The sequence below is a fragment of the Tachyglossus aculeatus genome, chromosome 2 (assembly GCF_015852505.1).
Source record: "Tachyglossus aculeatus isolate mTacAcu1 chromosome 2, mTacAcu1.pri, whole genome shotgun sequence".
In the NCBI taxonomy this organism is placed as follows: Eukaryota; Metazoa; Chordata; class Mammalia; order Monotremata; family Tachyglossidae; genus Tachyglossus; species Tachyglossus aculeatus.
Window position 1 is genome coordinate 68,955,378 of NC_052067.1, and position 24,354 is coordinate 68,979,731.

The 24,354-nt window shown below is 39.8% G+C and overlaps 1 protein-coding gene across 3 annotated transcripts in view; it reads right to left on the reverse strand.

Moving 5' to 3' along the window:
• Positions 1-2,168: 2,168 nt before the first annotated feature.
• Positions 2,169-24,354, reverse strand: part of TAB2 (TGF-beta activated kinase 1 (MAP3K7) binding protein 2) — a 93,841-nt gene continuing 71,655 nt past the window's right edge. Inside the window, exons 3-7 of one of the 3 annotated variants that reach the window (XM_038771890.1) lie at positions 19,300-20,775; positions 9,767-9,927; positions 9,467-9,560; positions 7,603-7,683; positions 2,169-2,372 (exon numbers count right to left, since the gene is read on the reverse strand). In XM_038771890.1, coding sequence (XP_038627818.1) covers positions 2,230-2,372; positions 7,603-7,683; positions 9,467-9,560; positions 9,767-9,927; positions 19,300-20,775 — 1,955 coding nt within the window. In that variant the 3' untranslated portion in view covers positions 2,169-2,229. Of the gene's footprint in view, positions 2,373-7,602; positions 7,684-9,466; positions 9,561-9,766; positions 9,928-19,299; positions 20,807-24,354 lie in introns of all 3 variants that reach the window. The other 2 variants (XM_038771872.1, XM_038771882.1) reach the window with 2 other exon arrangements.

Consider the following 24,354-nt stretch of genomic DNA (forward strand, 5'->3'; position numbering starts at 1 on the left):
GGGGGCAAAGTGGGAAAATCTCTCAAATCACAAATAAATGGAGATCTTAAATAAGGTCTAAAACATAACAGACATTCAAATAGGAACTCTACTATCCCGGTTTACTCCAAAGCTAATAAAGAAGATTAACAATACAATCACCACCTTGCATCTTTTGGAGAAGAAAACTAAACACACAACTTTGGATTTTGTCTGGCTGGAATTTACCTTTTGTCCCTTTGGGATGCATCTGCCAACTGCTCCCCAAGGATGGAAAAACAAGTCACAAAATCAAACAATAGAATATAACTTTTTTTTAATTTTTATAAATAACTTATCTGTTACAAAGACAGTTTACCCAGCTAAATCACAAAACCATCAACTCAAGATATCCAAATTAGGTTTTATTAATAAAACAGGTAAAAACTGATTTGTCAATCTTCACATAGAACTGCAGATGAAGCTGAAAAACAAGGCCTCATTTTTAAAACAAAATGCAAAGAATGCAAGTGCTCTGTGTCTACTGCCCAATTACCTGGGATGGTCATAATTTCTTCCCAAATACAAAATGTAAAAAAAACCCTTTAAAAAGGCATTTGCATTCACAGATAATCACCTGGTTATTTTTAAAATGTCTACTGATAAACATTTACAGTGGGTGACAGTATCCTTTGTCTCTTGGCTTTTGCTACATTTTAGCACTTCCTTTTTGCCCCATTAAAAGTGCTGCTACATAATTGTTTTTATGCTGTCTTTTTTTTTTAAATGCATGCTTACTCCTTTTGCTTGATTTCCATTACACTACATTCCTGATCTCCTGAACGTGTATTTCCCTATAAAAATAGATCAAAATAAAGAGATGCTTGAGGTTGCTTCAGTGTTCAAGTCTGCTTGTTTTCGCTTTTCCAGCTTTTCTTCTGTTGTCCTAAATATGGCTATCCTTGTTTCATAAATATAAATGACATCGCCACCAGGTCAGGTTTCGAAACTGGCTGCCCAAACAGTAAAGCATTTACAGTTCTCTTAAGAAAGGGTTGTATGATGCTGCGGTTGTCACGTTGCTGGATTTGGTACTTTGTGTACTTCCCCAATAAATATCTTCTGAAGGTTCTGCAAGTCACCAGGCAGAAGAAGCAAGCTTCATCTTGTTGATCTGTTGGTGGGTTGAGCGTATCTTCCTTTTCCTGGGCCAGACAAAACACTTCGCTGTGTCACCCACCGTAAAACTCAGTGTACAGAGTGTACTCTACGCAGAACTCTTCTGACAATTCCTGCATTTTACCATGCTGCATCTGTCGGTCTTCACGAAACATCAGCATTTACAAGAGCCGTTTACAGAACGAGTAGTTATTGTGTGCATGGTTTCATTTCATTAATGCTCTTTTATTTTAAGGCATTGCTTCTCGCAGATAAAGCTTAAAAGGGGACATGATCGTGCTTAATCACTAAAGAAAAAAGAAAGTTAGTTAACAAGAGACTATTACACTATACATATAGAAGTACAAGAAAATAATAAAGAGGAAGAAAAGAAATCACTTTAAGCAAGCTCTAGAGCTATGTACAGTAAGAAAAGCTTTGGGGCATTTCACTGTGTGTATTGTACAGACAATGCATGCAGTTCTCCTTTTCATCTTTAGACTCGATTGTACTGATGCTGGCTTCACAGAGTGGATGGGTTTCCAGGGAAGACGAAGACAAGGCCAAAAGTACCACAGATTTGTGAAGTTCTTCCCCTGTCCATTGGCACAATGTGGCAGCGAACAGTTTAAATAGTTAAACCTTATTCCTTTTCATTTTCTCCATGTATGTAGTGTTTCACTGAAAGCTTTTTTTTTTTTAAAAAAAACCAGACTATAAAAGCTATCATTTTATTCCTTCCCCCGGTCAAAATTCAGTAGTGACATGAGGGGAGAAAGGTACTGGGAACACCCAAGCATGAACACAACGAGTTCAATATTAAGTGGATCTTGGTAATACTGTACATGATTTAGGCAGCTGGCAACCAAGTCTTTCAACAGATTCGCTTTCATCTGATGAATTTCAACTGCCTGCGACACAACACTGAGGTATTATTAGCTCTGTGGGCTGACATTTAACATTATTAGCAAAACACCATCTTGTCACACTTTCAAATTTACAAAATCCTATGCAAAGAAACTCCCCCCCGCCCCGCCCGCCCCGTCCCCCCAATGACAGAATAGTCCCTTATAAATGTGGTAGGGCTTTAGAGAAAATATTGGGCCTTTTGGCTCAGAAATGCCTGGGCATCTCACACTGTTCACATCGGTTTAAGGCCGGATGATTCAAAAAAGTACAGGCTGTACAATTCCACTGAGCTCCCTCATCTTCCTCCATGTCTTGAGTCTTTGGTGTTTTGGCAATGGACCTTTGATCTGCAAGTAGGCCAAAAAATTTTAATTAGGCAAAGCCCTGCAAAGCCAAGAGAAGACTAACAAACTGCTGATGCATTTTTTAATTGAAATGTGAGAGCCAGAACGGCTGTTAATCGGCTATCAAACTCCAGCGCAGGTGGTCCGGAGTTTCAGGCTAAGTCAGATTCCCATAGCAGAAGGGCTGAGGCGACACCTGGCTGGTGGAATCTTTGCCCCGTTCCTTGAGGGTTCCCTTTATCAATCACTCAAAACTATTTATTGAGCGCTTAATGTGTGCAGAGCACCGCACTAAGCGCTTGGGGAAGTGCAATATAACAGTGTTGGCAGACATGTTCCTTGCCCATGATGAGCTTATCCTCCTTTTTGTCCACTCTTTCTAACTACATTATTTACCCCTGTTCCTTCCCTTTACCATCTGATGGGGAATATTATTATTTATTGTCTTAAAGCCGAAGGCAACTGATCAAAGGTTCCGAGGGACATTAGCATCCCCATCTCGAAGTAGGAATAGAGAAAAGCTCACCCATCACCTCTTGTTCCTATGGGCCCTCCTAGCCATGAGAAATGGGGATACATACACTAGTGACTGAGAGAGAATGACTTGATGAGGTTATCTCTGGCTGCATATTTTCATCCTTTTTTCCCACTGAAAATACATTGAAAACTTTTGGGAAATGATTTTAAAGATTCCAAATCATCACTTTCAAAATTTTTAAAGGACTTCCATACTTGGTCAAACCTGGTCTTTTCCTTCTAGACTGTGAGCTCACTGTTGGGTAGGGACTGTCTCTATATGTTGCCAACTTGTACTTCCCAAGTGCTTAGTACAGTGCTCTGCACACAGTAAGCGCTCAATAAATACAATTGATTGATTTAAAAACCAAAAAACCAGCAAATAGTGACAAAAGGTAACATCTTTAATTCTACTCAATCACTTGCCGTCTGTCAAGCTGAAGACTTCCAAACTTCACTGTTTATCTTCTCTATCATTGCTCTAATCATCTTCTCACCTCCCAATCCTCAAACTCTTCTCTACCATACCCACAGTTCATCAAAAATACTCAAACGTGCATTCATGCTCAAAAACAACCTCAAACAGCACTCCTGGAGCAGAGATAAACCTACGAAGCTAAAAATGCTCTTGGACTGTGTTTGGATACACCAGGAAAATGCAACAGTTGCAATGGATTTCTTTGGCAGAAAAACTGGTTTTGCCTCCCAATTTACAGGCATCTGGTTCATTTTAAATTCACCACAGAGAAAGTTTGGAACTTTAAGAAGGGGTAATTCCCCTCCCTCAAAAGGTAACTATTTAGATATTCAATTGTCCTTCGGCTATCCTCCATCATTGCTGATATTTGAAAGAGTACTGGAGTTGCTTCGATTTTTTTCCTTAAAACCACAGGGAGTAAAGCTTTCTCTCACATAATCCCATTCTGTTCCTAAAACAAGATATTCTTGACTTTTGAAAAATCTGTTTAGGGACCTAATGCAATGGTCTTTTCCCCCTTAATCTACTCTTGCACAAAAGAGGTGCTGCTTTCAAAAAGGAAACGGAAGAGAAGGATGAGGAAACAGTGACATCATATTTACAGCACTGGTTTCTATACTCCTTTGCCTGAGGTCATCCAGTGTTTTACAAGGAAATTTGTCAGCCCAATAAGACAGCCAATTTCAATGCGATAGCTTTTAAATAGTAGTATTTCAAATATATTTCAATCAAACATGGGATCGCACTGTTGCCCAACATTAACGATAACATAGCTAAAAACAGATAAAAAAACAATAAATCTAAATCAGTGAAAATGATTCTCACCATTTGATTTACCTTGGAGGCAGTTTTATGGAGGAGGTTTACCAATATCCTTCCATCAAAACCCTACCATTTCTTCTGCTGCCTTAAATCTTTCCCTCTCCTTACAGGGGTAGGAGGCCCTTATTACCCCCAGATTTATAAAAATTAGAATAACAACAAAAATGCAAGCAATCTGCCTCCAAAGGATTGCCATGACACAAACTAACCAGGGCGTGAATATAAACAATCAGATATACCAGGAGAAAAAAACTTCAAAATTAGTAGAGAAATTCTGAGGAACTTGCTTTATAACACATGTATGTGGTGGTATTTTTTAATCGGATGACACTATTCACAAGAATTCCCTTCAGCTTCAACTGTAGCCCGGGAAGCAAAACAGACAAAAATGAATTAGAGAAAAGATACGAATGCATCTGGTTAAGAAAGTATGCACTCGCCTTCATTCTAAGAGATTAAGAATGATCTGGTTGGTTTTAATTGATTTCTACATTGATGGGTTTTCGTTTACTTTTGAAAAAATTTTTGGGGGAAGAGGGATTCTTTACAATTTCCAAAACATGATTTTTCCAAAACATCTACCAAACAAATTTACTGGAAGTTTAATCATGTAAAAGTTAGTTTAAAGATGCCATTGTTATGGGAAGAGAAGCACCAGGAAAAAAATCAGGTTTATTTAGAGTGCTGAAGAAAATTGTGGTGAAAAACATTCATAAATAATTGAGAAGAGCTGATGACGCGTGCTTATGAAGGGAATAAATGCTTATTTTAATCCACTATGAGAAGGCTTCTCAATCCTAGTATTTCAATTATCTGCTTTTGATTTGCTAATCCTTAAAGTAAAGACGCCCTAGGTTATAAAAAGGTTACATTTATTTCATTATGTCAATTACTATTTGGTTCAACTTGGTAATCGTAAATACCTCTTCATTATAGAAGTTGCCTTATGTTAAGCAGAAGCACATTAAGCAAAAATAGCATTTCTCTATAAAGTAATTTGAACTTTTTCTTAAATATTTCATTACTCTAGGGAGAAAGCATAATTTTCTGAAGAACTCAATAATTTATGCATACCAATTTGGGTTATGCTGGCAAGGATATAGAAGTGCAGGAATGCAACTCCAGGAAGAAAATGTTCATGGTAAATGGTTTAGAAAGTTTCCTAGCTAAAAGGAACTAAAACTATCTAGAATAAAAAAATCAGAGCTATTTTGCTGAAGCAGAATACAAGCTGTCTGAATCTTCACATGTTTAACGTAATTTTTAAGACAGTCTAAAATGAAAATGACTGTCTATATTTGGCTTGTACAGTTTCAGTAGTCAGAAAAAAATATACCATAATTAAGCCTAAACCCACGTTTCCACGCTTTTTCATTCCCTCTCCTTTATACTTCCTTTAGGACCAAAAAAACCAAAAACCAAAAAACAGCTAAATGCCATCTTACAGCCTGTCTGATAAAATACTAGCAGAATGAACTGCATATAAATAAAATAGACATAATAGCCCAGAGGGAAGTTGAGGAAGAGAAACAGCATCTCAACGCCTAGGGGGTAAGGAAAGCAGATAGGAGGGAGAGAAACAAAGGATGAACTCACTAAAATCAGTGGAAAGACAGTCATAGAAAAGGTAATAAATAAAACACCATGTGGAAAACATACTGGAGACGTGAGATAAACCAAAGAGAAAGAGCAACGGACTATGGAGAAAACACTCAACAGAATACTGAGAAAGATGAGACCAAGACAGAGGAGAATACAGGGAGAGAGGGCAGTCAACTAAGGTGATTAAATAGCTTACTTTAAAAAAAAATAAATCGAATCCAATTTTTTAAGCATTTAATTCCTTGGGAGGAGGTTCAGGGCCAAAAAACATACTGTTTATACTTTGGAATGCATTAGAGGTTCCAATAGCTCTACGCATTAATAAAGATTTAAGAATGCCACACTACCCAATGGGACTCAGTACCCATATTGGAAGCTTTCATTAAGCATTTCTGTGATAGTAATTTTTAGTTTTCAAAACTGTGGATAACCCTTTTTAAAAGTCAGATAACGGAACTGATTAATCAGTCCCATTGTCTCTCTGCATATTTGTGTTAAGCCCTTGCCTCTTTTAGAGTGCAAAGTTTCAAGTAACTAAATAACTACAATATTGTTGGAGAAGATGTATGGGGCGGGGGCGGGGGGCAATAGAAGAGAAGCATTTCGAGGAAGCCTTGATGAGTAAGGTTTTATATATGGCTTGTCCATTAATATGAGATTCAGTGAGAGAATCATTTGACGGGAGGAAAAATCTATCTTGGCAGCAGGCTTGCTGTTAAAAGAAACAAATTTGGGAATATTTAATATTGAACTAAAGAGGACTCGTTTTATTATTTTTCTACCTAGTCTCTTCAATGGTAAGTGTAATCTCCCACTCTCTTCCATATCTATTTCTTAGCTACCCTAATGCTCATAAGGTATGGCCCTTCTTCCCTCTTTTCTTTCAATATCACTCACTCATCACACCTTTTTCAAACCAGATTCACCCACTCACTTCAAAATCCTAGCACAATAAATTAATACAGTATCCTAAGCTCCCTTTCCATTCCTCTCTTTATCTTGAGTACATGTCTAAGTTTCATGCCTACTGCTCTTGATATATATATATTCTTCTGTGTTATCTGCTAAATATGAAATAATCTTTCACTCCACATTGCCAGGATGCTCTGAAAACTTTTGTTAGAAAAATGCAACACTCCTATGTTAACACACACATCAAAATACATCTTTGATTAAATATTTCACATCAGTTCCATAAGTATGAAATATTTATTCAAGAAAAATCAAATCTGCTTTCATTCAAACATTCCTAAAATATTTATGTAAATAGTTTCTAACAGTACCAGTTTTTCTAAATGTCTAACCCAGTAAGTAGGAAGTGCTACGTCAATTATGGGCCAGTAGGATGAAGAATTTATTAATGTGTTTTTTCCCCTTTACTTAACACTATTTCTATGACTAGACTTTAGGAAATATATTTCAATCCCAACTCAGTATTATGATTGACTTGCTCCAAAAAACACCCAATTGAACTCCTTCAGGAAATGAGTGAATGACATGTCTGATTCCTGAATTCAGAGCAAACAATAATCATCATGTTCACTTGTTAAATAGTGCCTTCAAAGCTGCCGCCAAACACTTCTCATAACTTGCAAATATAATTTGGCAGTCTGGGATATTACTTATTCGCAATATCCAACAGAGTTCTAAATTAATTCACCTGGTGTGAAAATAAGACGTAATCTAAAAGTGTACAGTAGGTTCATTTCTCAGTTTGGAGCTCTTGGAGGTTGGGCTGCAGAGGATAAAGTAGGGGTACATACAATTTTGCTTTTTCAAGATAATTACATATTTCACATTTAATGGATACAGTACCTTTGGGTTTTGGTGGCACAGGACCTACAAATCCAATATTGTCATAAAAGTTATGAATTGCGCTGGGATTAAAATGTGGTCCTGAAATAAAAAGTAAATATCAGTATTTTATGGCTCAAAAATGGTTTTTAAAAAAAAATCATTTATTTTGAGAAAAGAATTGCAAATACAGGCAATTCCTTTCACTTATTTAGTACCTGAAAGTACATATCAGGTTTTATAGTTCAAAATACTTTTAGTTTTAAAAAAAGAACAGAAAAGAATTATAAATATGGGTAATTCTTTTCACTTATTTAGCTCCTTTTAGTTTCATCATTTCTGTGGCTTTCTGATTAAGTACCTCCAAACCCCAGGGATCCACAAATACACTGGGTTGACAAGCAGGTAATCCTATGTGTAATAGGCAAAACACAGCAAAGGGGTGCAAAGAGATACTGAGAAAAGACATCAAACGTACTTAAAATAAACAAAGAGATAAACCCCAAACTTCTCACAGGCAAAGGCAGAGAGCATCTGTCAGTGGTATTTTTGTCTGACTGGTGAACCAAGCCAATATTTGCTGAATGCTGAAAATAGGTAGGATTTTTTCTGAATTTCAGAAAGTGGCAAACTGGGAAACACAACTGACTTTTGATGAGTTCTGCCATAATTTCGGAACAGTACAGGATTCTTGACCACCTGCTCTAAAGGCTAGGCTTTAACTCCAAATTGAATGTAATAAGACAAATTCATAACTTCTTGGAGAAGTCTCAAGTGCTTACTCCAGTGAAAGTACTCCTCAACTTAAAAAACAACAACCAAAAAACCCCTCAAAAAATTGTCATTGAATCCTCCCATTATAAGGAACTGTATAACCCACACAGTATTAGCACAATATCACTGTTTTGTTTTCCAAAAACATACAGGCAGTTCAAGTTCAGATAAGGGATGTACAGGAGAGGATGGCCCATACAGTCTAATTTGTTCAAGGTGCTCCCCACATACACCTGATTAAAGATTAAGGGAGAAAAATCTAGATGCATTCTATGGGGACTTAAATACTGGTTGACGGAGTCTTTTAAAAACCTTCTCTGCTTCTTTAGAGCACTCTCAGTCTGGGATCTTAAAATGTGGATTTGTACCTTTCTTGGCTGTCCTTTTCGGCAGCAAATTTCTGATAATTGCTACAACTACCAAATTTATATTCCAATTAAATACTTTTTGAGGGCTAAATGAAATTATAAGATTATCTATGAAAGCAACCAGCAAATGCCTTTTTTTCCCCCCAGTCAGGCATGTAAGGATAAAAAGAGCAAAACACAAACCATGGTCACCAACAATAAGGTACACTACCAACAGCTTAGAGACTCTGGTTTCTTTCATTTCCTTCTCAATGTATTAATCTGAAATATAACAATTGCATTCATATGGGGTGATATTATTGCTTTACTGCTTATTTTGAAAATTAGGGACATAAAAATATTTTTTAGGACAAATGGCATTTCATATTGTACTTCCCAAGCGCTTAGTACAGTGCTCTGCACACAGTAAGCAGTCAATAAATACGACAATGAATGAATGAATATGTTCTCCATAAATTACTTTAATTTCCTCACACTAAAAAGCTGGGACCATTTTTAGTACTGCAAACTATGCAGTACTTTTCCTAACAGTGGGGTTGTAGCAGATTTAGGGGAGGGGAGAGACGGGAGAAGCAGAGAAAATAAGCTTGGTTTTCAAACCAGCCACTATAAAAACAAAAAAAAACCCTCACTCTTTAGTTACAAAATTATATTTATATATGACAGCTTTCCAACTTTTTAAAAACACTGCAGTAAAGAGGAAATAGTTTCAGTTATTTATGCACTAAGAGTCAGTACTTTACCTCTTGCTTGGAAAAGATCAATCTCTTTGGTTAAACAGTCAATGTCAATCTGGAGCTGTCTATTAGAACTTCTCAACTGCTGCATTTCTTCAAGCTGAAAAAAAATTCAGTGTTAGGATAAGATATCTATTTGGTCTTCCAATCATTGTTCAAGTGGCTTAGGGAAGGCAGGCTCTGAAGGTATAGCTTGGGTCACAATGTAAAGCTTACAATACATTTTGGGGAAATTAAGTGACTGATTTTGACAGATCTCCCATTCTGGTCTATTCAAATGTATAGGCTACAGCCATTATGACTTACTGAAGGAATTTGGGAAATGGAATTCGATCTTTTCAGGCGCCTTCGCGTTAGATTATTCTCCATTTCATTGACCTCAGATTTTAGTTTATCCAGCTTTTTCTTTTGAATTTCAAGTTCTCGTTGAAGTCGTTCCATCCTGGCCTTCTGGTGTACCAGTAAAGCTGCAATACATATTAGTATAACATAAGGTCCCACCCACTTGAGCCACATTACCCTCTTTAAGACAATAATTGGAAACAGAAATAGATATGAGCATTTCTGTGAGATGTGGCAGGTAAATCACTCCCAAGAATTCCCATGCCCCATAAAATTGGGCCTCTATAACAGGTTGCTTGTTTCGCTAACCTTAAAAGGTTTTTCAACTAAAAAACAAGTGCTTTAGTTTTCATTCAAATGAAAAGGGGGACAGTCAGATAGTTTTCCACTTTATAAAACCTCAGCACTGTATATTACCACTGCCTCTTGGTCCTTCAAATCAATAGATGAAGATGATCATTTAGAACTATTAAATACTTCCACAGCATTCTGAAAAATACGTAGAGTCAATTTTGTAATGAACATTTTAAGAGCTTAATGTACTTTCAAATCGGGACACATTTACTTCTTTCTCCGCACACACTGCTTACTAGAAAGTTTTCCCTCTACCTTTCCTTTCATTTCCCCAATGCACGAAAGCATAAGTCTTCTCTAACAAATGTATTTGTCAATAGTCTTTAATGGGCACTTGGACTGTGCTGGCTTGCTTGTATATTCATTCATTCAATCGTATTTATTGAGCGCTTACTGTGTGCAGAGCACTGTACTAAGTGCTTGGGAAGTAAAAGTCGGCGACATATAGAGATGGTCCCTATATGATAACAACAAGAGGGAAATGATAATTCAGTGAATTTGCAAAATGCTTCCCCACTGCCCAGAACTTGCACATCAATTATCTTAATATATCCCCACACGATCCATGAATTAAGCAGAACAAAAAAGAAAGTGGGGGAAAGGGTATATGGAACTAATAACAGAAGGGAACAGTTAAGAGGAAAAGAAGGCAAAAGTGGCCCTTCCTCATTCTCATTTCTCACCACATTTACATAAAATCTATCAATAGAATTTACTGGGCATTTACTGTGTACAGAGTACAAATGGGAAACATTACAATTCGTATAAAGACTTTAGAAACAAAGTGAAGATAACCAGGCTTGCTTCTCTTCAATTTATTGCCGTTATTCACATGAAAAACTGCCTTAAAATGATTTAAATGGGCAGTACAGCAAACAGCTCTTCATTGGCATACTCTAAGGCAGAGGTGGAGAGTTCCTGGAGGCACTTTAAAAGCCTTTACATGCACTACAAACAATGGGAAATCAGCACTCAGGACAGGAGCAGAAGGTAAGTACTATATCTGGAGACTTTCTGAAACTTATCTTTTCTGTCACAAGGGTAAATTTTAGTTTCTTGAGGGAGACAAAGAGGAGCAAATGGAGGCCGAGAGGGACAGAGAAATAGGGTGTGTATGGAGGGTGGAGGAAAAAAGGGAGAGATATGAGAGGGGAAGGTACTGCAGATGAAATCTGGATGCATTAGGGATATTATTTATAAGTTTAAAATTCCCCACATATTCAATTTAATTTTTTCTGAAACAAAACCCGGAAGCAAACTATTCAACTTAATATAACTTTGGACAATGTTTCTCGAACTTGGGGACGGCAGAAATCAGAACTGCAGTTGGCAGGCAATGGCAGCTGGTTTGCACATAAGCCCAACCTCCTTCTTCACAACTTTCCCTTTTCCTAGCCACCACACCTCCCTTTTGCCCTACATCTTCCTCTCTCTCCTCTGTTGGTCCTCGCTCTGTTTTCCCTGCTTGGTAAAGATTTATTTTACCAGAATGGCAACCTTAGGATAGGGTAGCAGTTAGCAATAAACAGCTGTCTTACCCCATTTATTGTCACTCACAGGAGAAAGGAGGGAAAATGAACTTCAACAACATGAATTTTAGGAGTCTATTTAAATTAAAGTACACATAATAGCGCTAAAGATATTAATGAATAGTAATACTCAAAACAGGGGCCCTTTTGACTTTTTTTTTTTCCAAACACAGCCTCACAATATATAACCAAATAAATCACCAGCTAATCAATTTCCACAACCAGGGGTATACACACTTGAATAGCTTGGTAAAGTAGAGCACGAGTTCCTTAGAAGTGACAGAATAATTGGCCTACAAGAAGAGTATTAAAACTTGAAGTATGAATTCAAGCTATTAAATAATTCATGTAACACTTTAAGCCGTTCATTTTAAAGCTTAAAAATTTTCTGAATGACCAACTCTACTGTAGTCATTTCAGTGTAACTTATTTTTGCATGATTTAATGGTTTGAACTTAATAAGGTGTGTTATGGATGGCTTTATTATCTACTTTGATATTTATCTATTTATATTAATGTCTGTCTCCCCCACTAGACCGTGAGCTTGTTGTGGGCAGGAATATATCTGTTGTTATATGGTACATATGTGTTATATAATATTGTTATATGGTACTCTCCCAAGTGCTTAGTACAGTGCTTTGCATTCAGTAAGTGCTTGATAAATATGATTGAATGAATGAGAATGAATGAATGGAGGTAACCTGAGCAAGGATTAACATTTGAAATGAAGGAAGCATTCCTTCAAGGATCTAAACTGACTATTTCTGTCCCTTGGGAAAAACTGGATAAAATTAGTATAAACTGAGAAATGAGGGAAAAGAATTTAACATTTGCTGCCTCCATGTTTTATCTTGGTCATTTTCATCTACTTTTTGAGACAGATAAAACAAAACTACAAGCAACTGACCGGTAGTACACCAGCGCAGGAAACTTCTCATCTTGGAGACACCGGTCACCACTAACCAAGAACGCTCAGAGGCTATAATTCTGAAAATACTTCCAAATTATACCCCATTGTTACTCGGGGGCACAAAGGGAGAACATCATTTCATTCTGCTGGGAGCTATCACAAGTTTGTAATATCAATTCTCTTCTTCCACAACAGGGAAAGTTGGGTTCAGTGTGCTATGTTCAGACTCTTCCCACCAAAAACCATTTTAAACTACCTAGTACCTTTTAGGATAGAGTGGCACTCCTATGCCGATTTATGGGCTTGAAAATTAGTATCTCTTGCCATTTAAGGGAAGATAATCTAGCTCTGAACACTCAAGTATGTACAGACTGTGCCTCATTTTCAATGAGAAAAAAAAATCCAGCTGCACAGGACAATAAAATATTTTTATCGTCAGGATTAAAGGTTCTACTGCTCAAAGGGAATGGGAATCATTCTGATTAAAGGCCAATAATAAAGTCATATCACACTTCATTTTTCTTTTTTTAACAATATTTGTTAAAAAATTTTAATAATATTTGTTAAGCGCTATGTGCCAGGCATGGTACTTAGTAAGCACTGGGGTAGATCCAAGCTAATCAGGTTGCACGCAGTCCATGTCTCACATGGGGCTCACAGTCTTAATCCCCATTTTACAGATAAGGCAACTGAGGCACAGAGAAGTTAAGTTACTTTCCCAAGGTGTCACAGCAGACAAGGGGCAGAGCTGGGATTAGAGCCCAGGTCCTTCTGACTCCCATGCCTGTGCTCTACCCACTAGACCACACTGCTTTTCTTCACTGCCCTGGACTTTTCATCCATTCAATCATATTTATTGAGCGCTTACTATGTACAGAGCACTGTACTAAGTGCTTGGGAAGTACAATATAGCAACAGACTTCAACCTTATTGTAACTCAGTTTCTTTCTGCTATTGTGTAGGTTCCCCAAAACATTGTTTTTGACCACTTGGCCGTCCTTGATGCTTCTCTACATAGATTTTCATGGCTCTTTACATCCCTCAACCCCCCACTGCCTGTTGGGTGTGCACAGATTGCTTCTGAATAACTTTATTCTTCAAATCAAATTATTTCTAGTATTACAAGGGAAATGTGGTTGTGGAGATAGAAGTAGATATTTTCCAAGTGTTCTGAAGCCATTCTACCTTGGGTTCGGCATCCCTGGGTTTATAACTTCCATTCAGAGTCCAAGGGGAGGCTAACCTCACTGTTCATAATTTTGCACAGAGATGCATTTTTGCAAGGTCACTTCTATGAAACTGACTAGCAGCCACTTGGCCATCCTTGATGCTTCTCTACATAGATTTTCATGGCTCTTTACATCCCTCAACCCCCCACTGCCTGTTGGGTGTGCATACATTGCTTCTGAATAACTTTATTCTTCAAATCAAATTATTTCTAGTATTACAAGGGAAATGTGGTTGTGGAGATAGAAGTAGATATTTTCCAAGTGTTCTGAAGCCATTCTACCTTGGGTTCGGCATCCCTGGGTTTATAACTTCCATTCAGAGTCCAAGGGGAGGCTAACCTCCCTGTTCATAATTTTGCACAGAGATGCATTTTTGCAAGGTCACTTCTATGAAACTGACTAGCAGCCTGATCCCTACAAATAGGGCTAATTGGGGCAATTGCTCTAAGCCCCATCCAGCCCTAGAGGGTCCAAGGGCATCCAGGGAACAGGGCTCTGGAGAGCTGCTGTCAGGTGGAGCTGTAGGAGGAAGGTGGGAGCAGTCACTGGCCTGACTCCCTCTCTTGCCTGGCCTCCCCTCCTCTACCACCCTGAGTGAACAATCTTTTGAGCCCCGTTTGCAAAGAAAGGCAGGAAGGCAATGACTGAATGTGGGGAAAGGAATGGAGAATGAGCGAGAACAGAATTTCCACTCTTTAACTCTTTCCCATTCCGCCTCCCACTACCTTCTTGCCCCCCATGATGGGAAAACACTATGCCCCTTCCAGCAGTAGGACTCTGGAAAGTTGCCCCTGCAAAAGGGGATCACAACTGCTCTCCCTTGGATGCCACTTCTCTGCAATTTGACAGCCCTCTGGACCCTCATTCAGTTGGGCCAAGAAGATGAAGGGAGAAAGGAGAAGGAGGGACGAACGCAGGAGAAGAAGGAAGGAGACTGTGAGCCCCATGTGGGACATGGACTGTGTCCAACCTTACATCTTCCCCAGCGCAAAGAACAGTGCCTGGAACATAGTAAGCGCTTAACAAGTACCATTAAAAAAAAAGAAAAAGAAAAAGGGGGTGGGGGTCGTAAACAGAGAAGTGTAAGGGTGGACTTTTCTTTAATAATGTTTATCCGGGCCACCGCACCTTAAGTGAATTGCCCCAATGTTGACAGTGGTAGTCTTTAAATGCTTACTAAGTTCCACACATTTACAAAGTGCTGAGGTAGATACAAGCTAATCAGGTTAGATATAGCCCAGGTCTCATGTGGGGCTCAGTCTTGATCTCCATTTTGCAGATAAGGTAACTGAGGCACAGAGAAGTTATGGGATTTGCCCAAGGTCACAAGGCAGACAAGTGGCAGAGACAGAACTAGAACTCAGGTCTTTTGACTCCTAAGTCCGTGCTCTTTCCACTAAGCCACTCTGCTTTTCCTTGATCAGCTTTATTGACCAGGGTATGCCTGTACTGGGAATATATTTTTTATTTACATGTGTGATTATGTGTTATAATGCATATCTATTGTCATCTTTTACAAATGAGTAAAATTAGTCTACCTGAAAAATAATCATGATTCTTTTTAAATTTTATTTACTGAAATTATTAAAATTTCATTTAAAATAATCACCTCAGCCCAGCTGAAAAGATGGCTCTGATATTTTTCACAGAACCTTATCTTTTTTTTCAGCCATGTTTACATAACCCAATTGCAATTATAATGTCCCTTCTTAGGCAAAGTACAAAATCAGTTATGAAATTGGCATTGGGTTGTTGCAAAACACTGATGCCATACTGGCTGCAAAAGAGCTAATGAAGGATGAGTGTATAAGAGTTGTGTGCATATTTTCTTGTCTCTACTTTTGCCATCAATCAGTGCACAGTTTTGGAGGAATCCTTATCTGTGGGTTAATACAGAGCTCCGCACACAGTAAATGCTCAACAAATTCCACTGATTGACTAAATGACACCATAACCTCTCTCAAATTCCATGAGGACAAGGACCACGTCATTTTCTTTCTTTTGTTTCCCAAATGTCCATCATACTGCTGAAAGTAGTGGGGCACAAGTTAAATATTGATCTTGGATTGCTTTATATGCAAGTGGAAGTAATAATAATAGTAATAATGATGGCATTTGTTAACCGCTTACTATATGCAAAGCACTGCACATAGCAGTTTACAAAAACATGCAGCAAAGCTCACTTTCTCCCATTTTTCTATAGAAGGGACAATAGAATTTTACTTTACTTTTCCTTATCTTTTTGGCTGGATATAATTTTAGAGTGTTACTAGCTAAGTGATTTTGTTAAGTAAATATTATTATTTTGAATCAACTCAACACAGATACGGATAAGAAGCCTGTTATCAAAATAAGCTTACTGCCAATTCTTGAAAATCATTTGCTTTTACTGGGGGGTTAGACAAGGGCTTTCAAAAATCTGGGCTACTTAAGACTTATTTATAAATGCCTTTTCAGTTTTGATTATTCATTTCCTTTGAAAACACCTATTTTGATTTATGTAATGCTTTCTGGTAATTTTATATGCCTTATTTAATAATACATTGAAAAGAAATGATTAATATGAAAGTTTCCAGTGCTTGTTTAGACTCTGACAATAATTTTTAGTGAGTAAAAGATGAGGGCATGTTAGAAAGGAAGAGAGTGAATCGAGTGAATTTTAAACACTTCTCCCTCTAGATTATTTTTAAAGCTATATGACAATGTGCATTTTTTTCCACTCTATCTTCTGCTCCATTCTCTGTTCTAATTTCCACAATGGGCCCGGAGTTTTAATGGTACTGAACTACACATTCAGAGTCCCTGCATAGCAAAAAGAATGATATAGGAATAAATTGGAATAGGCTTGCTTTAAAAAAAAAAAGAACACAACATTTTTTAATCTAGTTAATAGTATTCAAAAATTTAATCTATAGTATCACCTATATTTGGTAGGCATCTTGGTTTACTCATTTAAATCAATGGTTAGTTAGGAATTCCAAAGACAGGGTTTACAACCTTTGGATTTCTCCCACTTTACAACACAGCATGAGTTGTTTTCACTTCTCTGTGCCTAAGAAGTGCAGTAACCTGAATTTTCACGGGGTTTGGAGTAGCAAGGAAAAGAAGGAAAAAAAGGTTTAGAGGTAATTCCAAAGTGAAAGAGTGTGTCTTTAAAGCTGTTTAATAATTTTCTTGTGCCAAACACCAGTAAAGAGAATCAAAGACAACGTGGGTGTTTTTCACTTGGCAATGTCTCTGGGAGCTACATGTACATGCCGAGCTAATAACCTGAATCACTATGGACCATTGTTACATTTGCAGAGTTAGAATGGATTCACCACACAGAACCTTCTATAAAATGCTTAAACTTGTTTCTTCCCAACATGGGGGCTTATTTGTTAATTTTTCCATTTGACAATCCCATTAAAGTTAATTTACCTTGTGTGGCAGAATTACAATGCATAATAGCACTTTCTTAATTGACTCTCGGTGTAGCTGATTTGATACCTGTAAGTGGAAGAGAGTGGGGGGGGAGTGGGGAGGGGGGATTTGGAAGCCATCACAGAACATCTCTCACCTAAACAAAGTGGGCTATTCTTAGAAGAGGGAGAGGATGGGAGAGAGGAAGAGCATCTTCCCTAGATATTGTTGTTTGGTGATTGTACTCCAGCTCCAAAGCTCAAAATGTGCACAGGTCTCTGACTTCCTCTGAGCAGGGAAAGATGTGGGGAAATGTAAGAAGTGTATAAGTACATACTTCTAGAGTCATTTGTATTCAAATACGATTGCGGGAAGATTTCAAAAGAGCTAGGTGTGGCATCTAAGAGGCCTGGGTTACTGCAAAGATCAGGTGCCACCACCAAAAACTTCACAAACGTCTTGCGTGTTGTAGCCTGATGAGGCTGAGTCATAAGTAGCATCACTCCCAAAACAAAGGGCAGCTATATCCCCAACACAGGCCCATAAATACACCCATACTTATCAGCTTGGAAGTGAAGAGCACCAAAAACTGTACCATGCCATAAAATCTGATTTTTTTTCCCTTTGAAATTCTCAGTGGGAACAATTCTGATTTTAACTGTTACCATTATTTGAGTCGTAAAGTAAGAAAGGTCACGTTTCACTTTCATTCCTCTGGACAGTTCCCCTTTCCTTCTCTTACAAGCTGTAGTACCTCCTTGAGAAGTTTATTGCCCATTGAGGCATTATTTACCATAGTAGAAAGAGAAGAGGCTCAGTGGGGGGAAAATCTGAATTTTAGGAATGAGATTTGAAGGCAAATAAGATTAGTAATGTGATATTAAAAAGATAAAATGGTTTGCTGAAAAAAAAATAGGAATAAAAGCAATTCTTGGTTAAATCGGAATATCCATGTGGAATCTTTGGACCATTTCCAATATATAGTTGCCCACCTCACAACATACACATATAAAATTTGCTCCCTCTTCCAATCTCAAAGACATCATGTAGTAGACTGTGTTCAAAATCAGAGAGGGCTCAGGGTTGACAATGATGGTATGAATTGGGGAAGCTACAGTATAACTATCTAGTCCACAAATATTTTTAGGTACGTGGAAGTTTTCCACCATCTGTATCCAACATAACACTTTTCATGAATATTAAAGAAAATCCAATCCAATTATCTTCATTGGTGGAGATTCAATTTATGCCTTTCTGCCCCGTGCAACTGAAGAACAGGAATTGATTTTAAGACAAACTGCCAAACATCTAGGTTTATAACAAGGTTTAAATGACACAAATACCTCTATTAGGAATCAAGGAATATCACTATAGCCAGGTAACGATTTACTAATTTTGTATGATCCAAACCCATCGACGAATAGCATTGCCAGTTTTGTTTCAATCTCTTCTGGCAAAGGAAGAGGTGAGCACTGTCTACCGATTCAACGGGAGAAGAGTTGGTAAGAGGGTTCAAAATGTCTATTCAAGGAAATTATTCACAGACGTCAAATGCTGTCGTTTAAAACAGACGCCACAAAAGAAATCAGGCACATTCCTTACTAATAGAGTCTTCTACAAATACTGGAGGGGAAAAGTTGAGATTGTTAAGAGTAGTACTGTTACAATAAGGCATTCTTTTTTCCAAAAACTAACTCATTCAAAAAAATTACACCATTTCAACCAGGCATGAACCAGCACACTACCTTAGTCTAGAAAAAACTGAAAGGACACGGCACATTAGAAACTCTACATAGGAAGCAACAGAACCGCGATGACCCCCTGGCCCTTCCTCTCTGCTGCATTTACCACCGGAGAATTGAAATGACATTTTATAAATGCAAATTATCATCTGTACAGTCCTTGGATTAGTGACAGACCAGGCATCACTGCTTCTCCACGACCGCCGCAATGTATACATGAAGGGTGATCCCTTTCGCTTGGAAACCAAATACAGACCGGAGAACCAAAGAAGAAGAGAAAAAATAAACGGATTAAAAAAAAGAGAACCTACGTTTTCAGCGGTAAAATTACCTTGTGTGTAGGCAGCATCATCAGATCCCATACTGAGCTTCCGGGCCTCACTGATCCTGTCCACATGTGCTAAAACAGGGTCAGTAAGATGCTGAATACCCTCTGGTTCTACGTAATGATCGGGAAGGTTTAGAAGATTCGTAGGTTCGAATGTAGGGGACACCACCCCCGGAGAAACCGCGGGGGGTTTATTTGGAGAAACGGTAATTTTGAAAGTGTATTTTGTATTGGGTTGAGTGACCACCACGCGAGGAGAAGTTGCAGGGTTGCCTCCCGTTCGACTCTTGGGAGGGTGGTGATGAATAAAGGCAGGGCCCATGCTTACTTGCCCGGACACGTTCCTGGCGGCGGCGGAAGATGCTCCAGGGTTCGTGGAAATGAAAAGCGTGGGCTGGTTCCGCACAACTTGCTCATCTCCTGCGGTGGCGTTGGCTGAAATGTAGACTTTCGGTTGACTGCGGGAGATCACCTCATCCGCGTTTGGGGGGCTGGCGGCTATGTAAACAGTAGGCTGACTTCTGGTTACCGTCTGGCTGTTGACGGAGGGGGCGTTGGCGGAGGGGCGGGGGCCGGACGAACGCAGCTTGGCAGAATTGTTTCTCTGCGGGGGTTCAAGTTTGATCTCGATCTGGTTTTTCCGAGGTCCTGTTGAAATATTCTGGATGTTATACTGGCTGTGGGCAGAGGCCGGGGCGCCGCCGGAGGAGTGAACCAGGGGGGGCTGAGGGGTGGTGGGCGAACTGATCGGCATGTAGACGTGAGAGGTCTGGTGGCCTGGTTGGTTTGGCTGGGCGGGTTGCTGGGCTGAGGTATGTGACTGAGAACTGGACGAGGGAAAAGTAGTCCAGGGGCTAGGCTGAGAAGGCTGGTAGACCTGCTGAGGGTGCAGGGGGCTCAACTGGGACACCCAGCCAGGAGGCTGCTGTGCCTGTCGGCTTGTACCACTGGGCGCGGTGATGTAAGGCCTAATGTAGATCGAATTTCCCTGTGGACTGTTAAGAGCGGGTGGAGGTACACCATGTATGTGCAAAGATGTAGGGGTGCTGCGACCAGTCTGAATATTGGGGGCTAAGGTGACCATTATGGGATTGAATCGGGGGGTCTGGGACAGATTAGAGACCCCTTTGCTGCCTAGGTGAAATCCGAGGTGAGGGGCTGAATTAGACACGCTGGATGGATTAGGCATCCCTAAGATGTTAAAGCCCTGTGGAACTTGAGCGGGTGCCGTCTGTGGCTCCTGCGGAAACAGTTCGCTGCTGGACTGGCCCCCCTGAAGGTGCCCATCGCTAATGCTGTGCGTTAAAGTCCTACTGCCATTCATTCTACTGCCTTCTCTTCCATGGTGATACACATTCTGCGATTGCAAGTCCAAGTTGAGAGAAGTCATGTGATTTCGCAGACCGGCAATCCCAGAATCGTCCGAAAAATTCAAGTCTCCTTCGCCGTAGAGATACTTTGTACTCTCCTGTGAGAGAACTGCACAACAGGCATCCAGGTTATTATTATTCTAAAAAACAAACAAAATCATAACAGTTTGATGTTAACACCCAGGAACTTTGTGAGTAGATGAGCATCAGGCAAAAGTTAGTACGCAGAAATGAAATCGAAAGCCTTAGGGAGTTGGCTTGCGTGTCAAGCTCCCTGTTTTGAAGACAGTGATTTGATCAATGACACTAAAAGCAGAGGTCTGCTCTGTTGCTGCACGTATGGAAGAAATGACAGGCTGTGATGCACTAAAACAGTGCACCTCGGCTGCACTGATTTAATTCTAACAGACCAGATGAAGAGCAATCCTCAACACTGGCCAAAGCTTCTCCTGAGAGGGGTGGAAGAAAAACTGCAAAAATAGTTCATTCATTCATTCATTAAATTGTATTTACTGAGCGCTTACTGTGTGCAGAGCACTGTACTAAGCGCTTGGGAAGTACAAGTTGGCAACATATAGAGACGGTCCCTACCCAACAGTGGGCTCAATAGTTGGATTTGAGAACCCAGGAGTACTAGCAATACTTGAAAGGAGATATAAAGACCTTTTTACAAAAATCGGAACAGGTTTACAGTACAGATCTACCTCTCCCACTACACTGTAATAATCATAACAACTGTGCTAAGTGTTAAGTACTTACCACGTGCCCGGCACTGTACTAAGCACTGGGGTAGATCCAAGATAACCAGGTTGGATCCTTCTAAGATTCTTGATTCTAAGATTCTAAGATTATTTTGGAGAAGCAGCGTGGCTCAGTGGAAAGAGCCCGGGCTTTGGAGTCAGAGGTCATGGGTTCGAATCCCGACTCCACCACATGTCTGCTGTGTGATCTTGGGCAAGTCACTCAACTTCTCTGGGCCTCAGTTACCTCATCTGTAAAATGGGGGTGAAGACTGTGAGCCCCACATGGGACAACCTGATCACCCTGTATCCTCCCCAGCGCTTAGAACAGTGCTTTGCACATAGTAAGCGCTTAACAAATGCCAATTATTATTATTATTGAGTGAAGAAATAGTGTACGGTGACTCTGCTGTAGTCTCCCAAGCACTTGGTAGAGTGATCTGTGCCCAACAGGTGCTCAACAAATACCACTGATTGATCCAATTTCCTGTCAGCCCCCCGGCTCTATTCAAGCAATTCATTCTCATTTTTCTTTCTCTCTGCCTCTCTGTCTCTTGCGCTGTCTCTATGTGTTGCCAATTTGTACTTCCCAAGAGCTTAGTACAGTGCTCTGCACATAGTAAGCGCTCAATAAATACGATTGATTGATTGATTGTCTCATATTTCGGCAGTCTAGGTGGCTGAAAAGTTGTAAGTGGAATGAAGGGGTGGACTGGGAAATGAGAAAACCGAGTTCCTGTATTTCCAGCCCACCGCTCTTCTACCTTCTGCTAGATGGAAGAAGGGAGTGGAAAGGAGGAGGATTCTGCAATGACTGGGGAGAGCTCCAGCATGTCAGTCCAGCAGTTATCAGGCGGGGCAGGCTCAAATTGTGCCTGGGGGCTGGTATGTAGGTCAAGATGACTTGGCATGTCATCCTTCTTCGAGTTTGCGCGGTGGGACTCGCTGATTCTTACTTTAACCCTTTCCTCTTGCCCAAATAATAATGATAGTAACAACGGTTAAGCACTACTCTGTGCCAAGTACTATTCTAAGTGCTGGGGTAGATACAAGTTAGTCACAGGTTGGACACAGTGCCTGTCTCACCCGAGGCTCACGGTCTAATGGTGCTTTTCCATGTGACCCAACACTCTGATACATATCTGGATTTTGCTGACCAAGTTGAAAAGTGAAGATAGATGTTACACAGGTAAGTTCTATTATTCTGCAATAAGTGAACTAGTGGAATTTTCCACAGAGGCAGAGCTTCGGTTCAATTCAGCTGTGAAGCAGCTGGCTCGGAGTCTACGGAGCTGTTGCCCTTGTTGGGCACATCTATCTACCTGGGAGCCTTCCAAGACGCTTTTTTAATTCAGCTGTGAAGCAGCTGGCTCGGAGTCTAAGGAGCTGTTGCCCTCGTTGGGCACATCTATCTACCTGGGAGCCTTCCAAGATGCTTTTTTAATTATGGATATTGACAGGTGATGTTCCTTAAGAATAGAGGGCAGGGGAAATGGAGCAGTGATCAGGGAAACTGCTTTTCAGATTTCCGGGGAAAAGGTTTTCCAGGAAAATGGGAGCTGACTTTTACGTATCCATGTCATAAAAGCACCACTTCGTGAACTGGTCCTTAATTGTGGATTCGTATTTAGCTCATGTGCCACGATTTCTACATCTCTTTCAGCTGCACTTGCACGTGACTAGTTATCCTTCATCTTACAGTTGTCTTTCCACCTTTAAGCGTAATTCCCTTTCCCTGCTGTCCACTGAATTTCACTATTATGACTACCTCACTTCTCTACCAAGATTAATTGCAGCGTGGCTCAGTGGAAAGAGCCCGGGCTTTGGAGTCAGACATCACGGGTTCAAATCCCAGCTCCACCAACTGTCGGCTGTGTGACTTTGGGCAAGTCACTTAACTTCTCTGAGCTTCGGCGACCTCATCTGTAAAATGGGGATTGAAACTGCGAGCCCCCGCCATGGGACAACCTGATCACCTTGTAACCTCCCCAGCGCTTAGAACAGTGCTTTGCACATAGTAAGCGCTTAACAAATACCATCATTATTATTATTATTATTATTATTAATTGTTAATTCTAATCCTTATGTAATGATTACCACCTTCTTCCTCTCTAACCCACAGGGAGGCAGTATAGTTTAGAGGAAAACAGCATGGTCTGGTTGTAGTCACACCACCACCACTGGCTGGCAAACGTGACCATGGGCAGACTGCTTAACCCTTCTGCTCCTCTGTTTCCTTACCCTGTAAAATGGGGATAGTGATACCTCTCCTTACCTCACAAAGATGCTCTGAGGAGAAACTGAAATGGTTGAGGTTAAAGCATTTTGGAAAAAGAAAAGCAAGAGTATAAATACTTCGCATTACACTACTTCTCCATTAACCTCAAGACTAGAGAAAGGAAATCGATGGTTTTCACATTTCCTTTTAATTTGTTCATATTTCTTTGGTGGGGGAGAGAGGGGAAGGGAAGGCAGATGGTGAAGTGCAGTTAAAAGTTTGAGAACTAATAGTGTAATACCCTATATTCCAGTAAGACAAGGCATTAAATCATGTAGCAGTTACATCAATCCTTCCTCTCCCCCGCGACCCCCTCTCCATCCCCCACATCTTACCTCCTTCCCTTACCCACAGCACCTGTATATATGTATATATGTTTGTACATATTTATTACTCTATTTATTTATTTTACTTGTACCTATCTATTCTATTCATTTTATTTTGTTAGTATGTTTGGTTTGGTACTCTGTCTCCCCCTTCTAGACTGGGAGCCCACTGTTGGGTAGGGACTGTCTCTATATGTTGCCAGCTTGTACATCCCAAGCGCTTAGTACAGTGCTCTGCACACAGTAAGCGCTCAATAAATACGATTGATTGATTGATAAATGTAGATCAGAGATTTCTAAAATTTCAATTAAAGAGGGTCTGTTAGGTGGGAATGAAATTAACC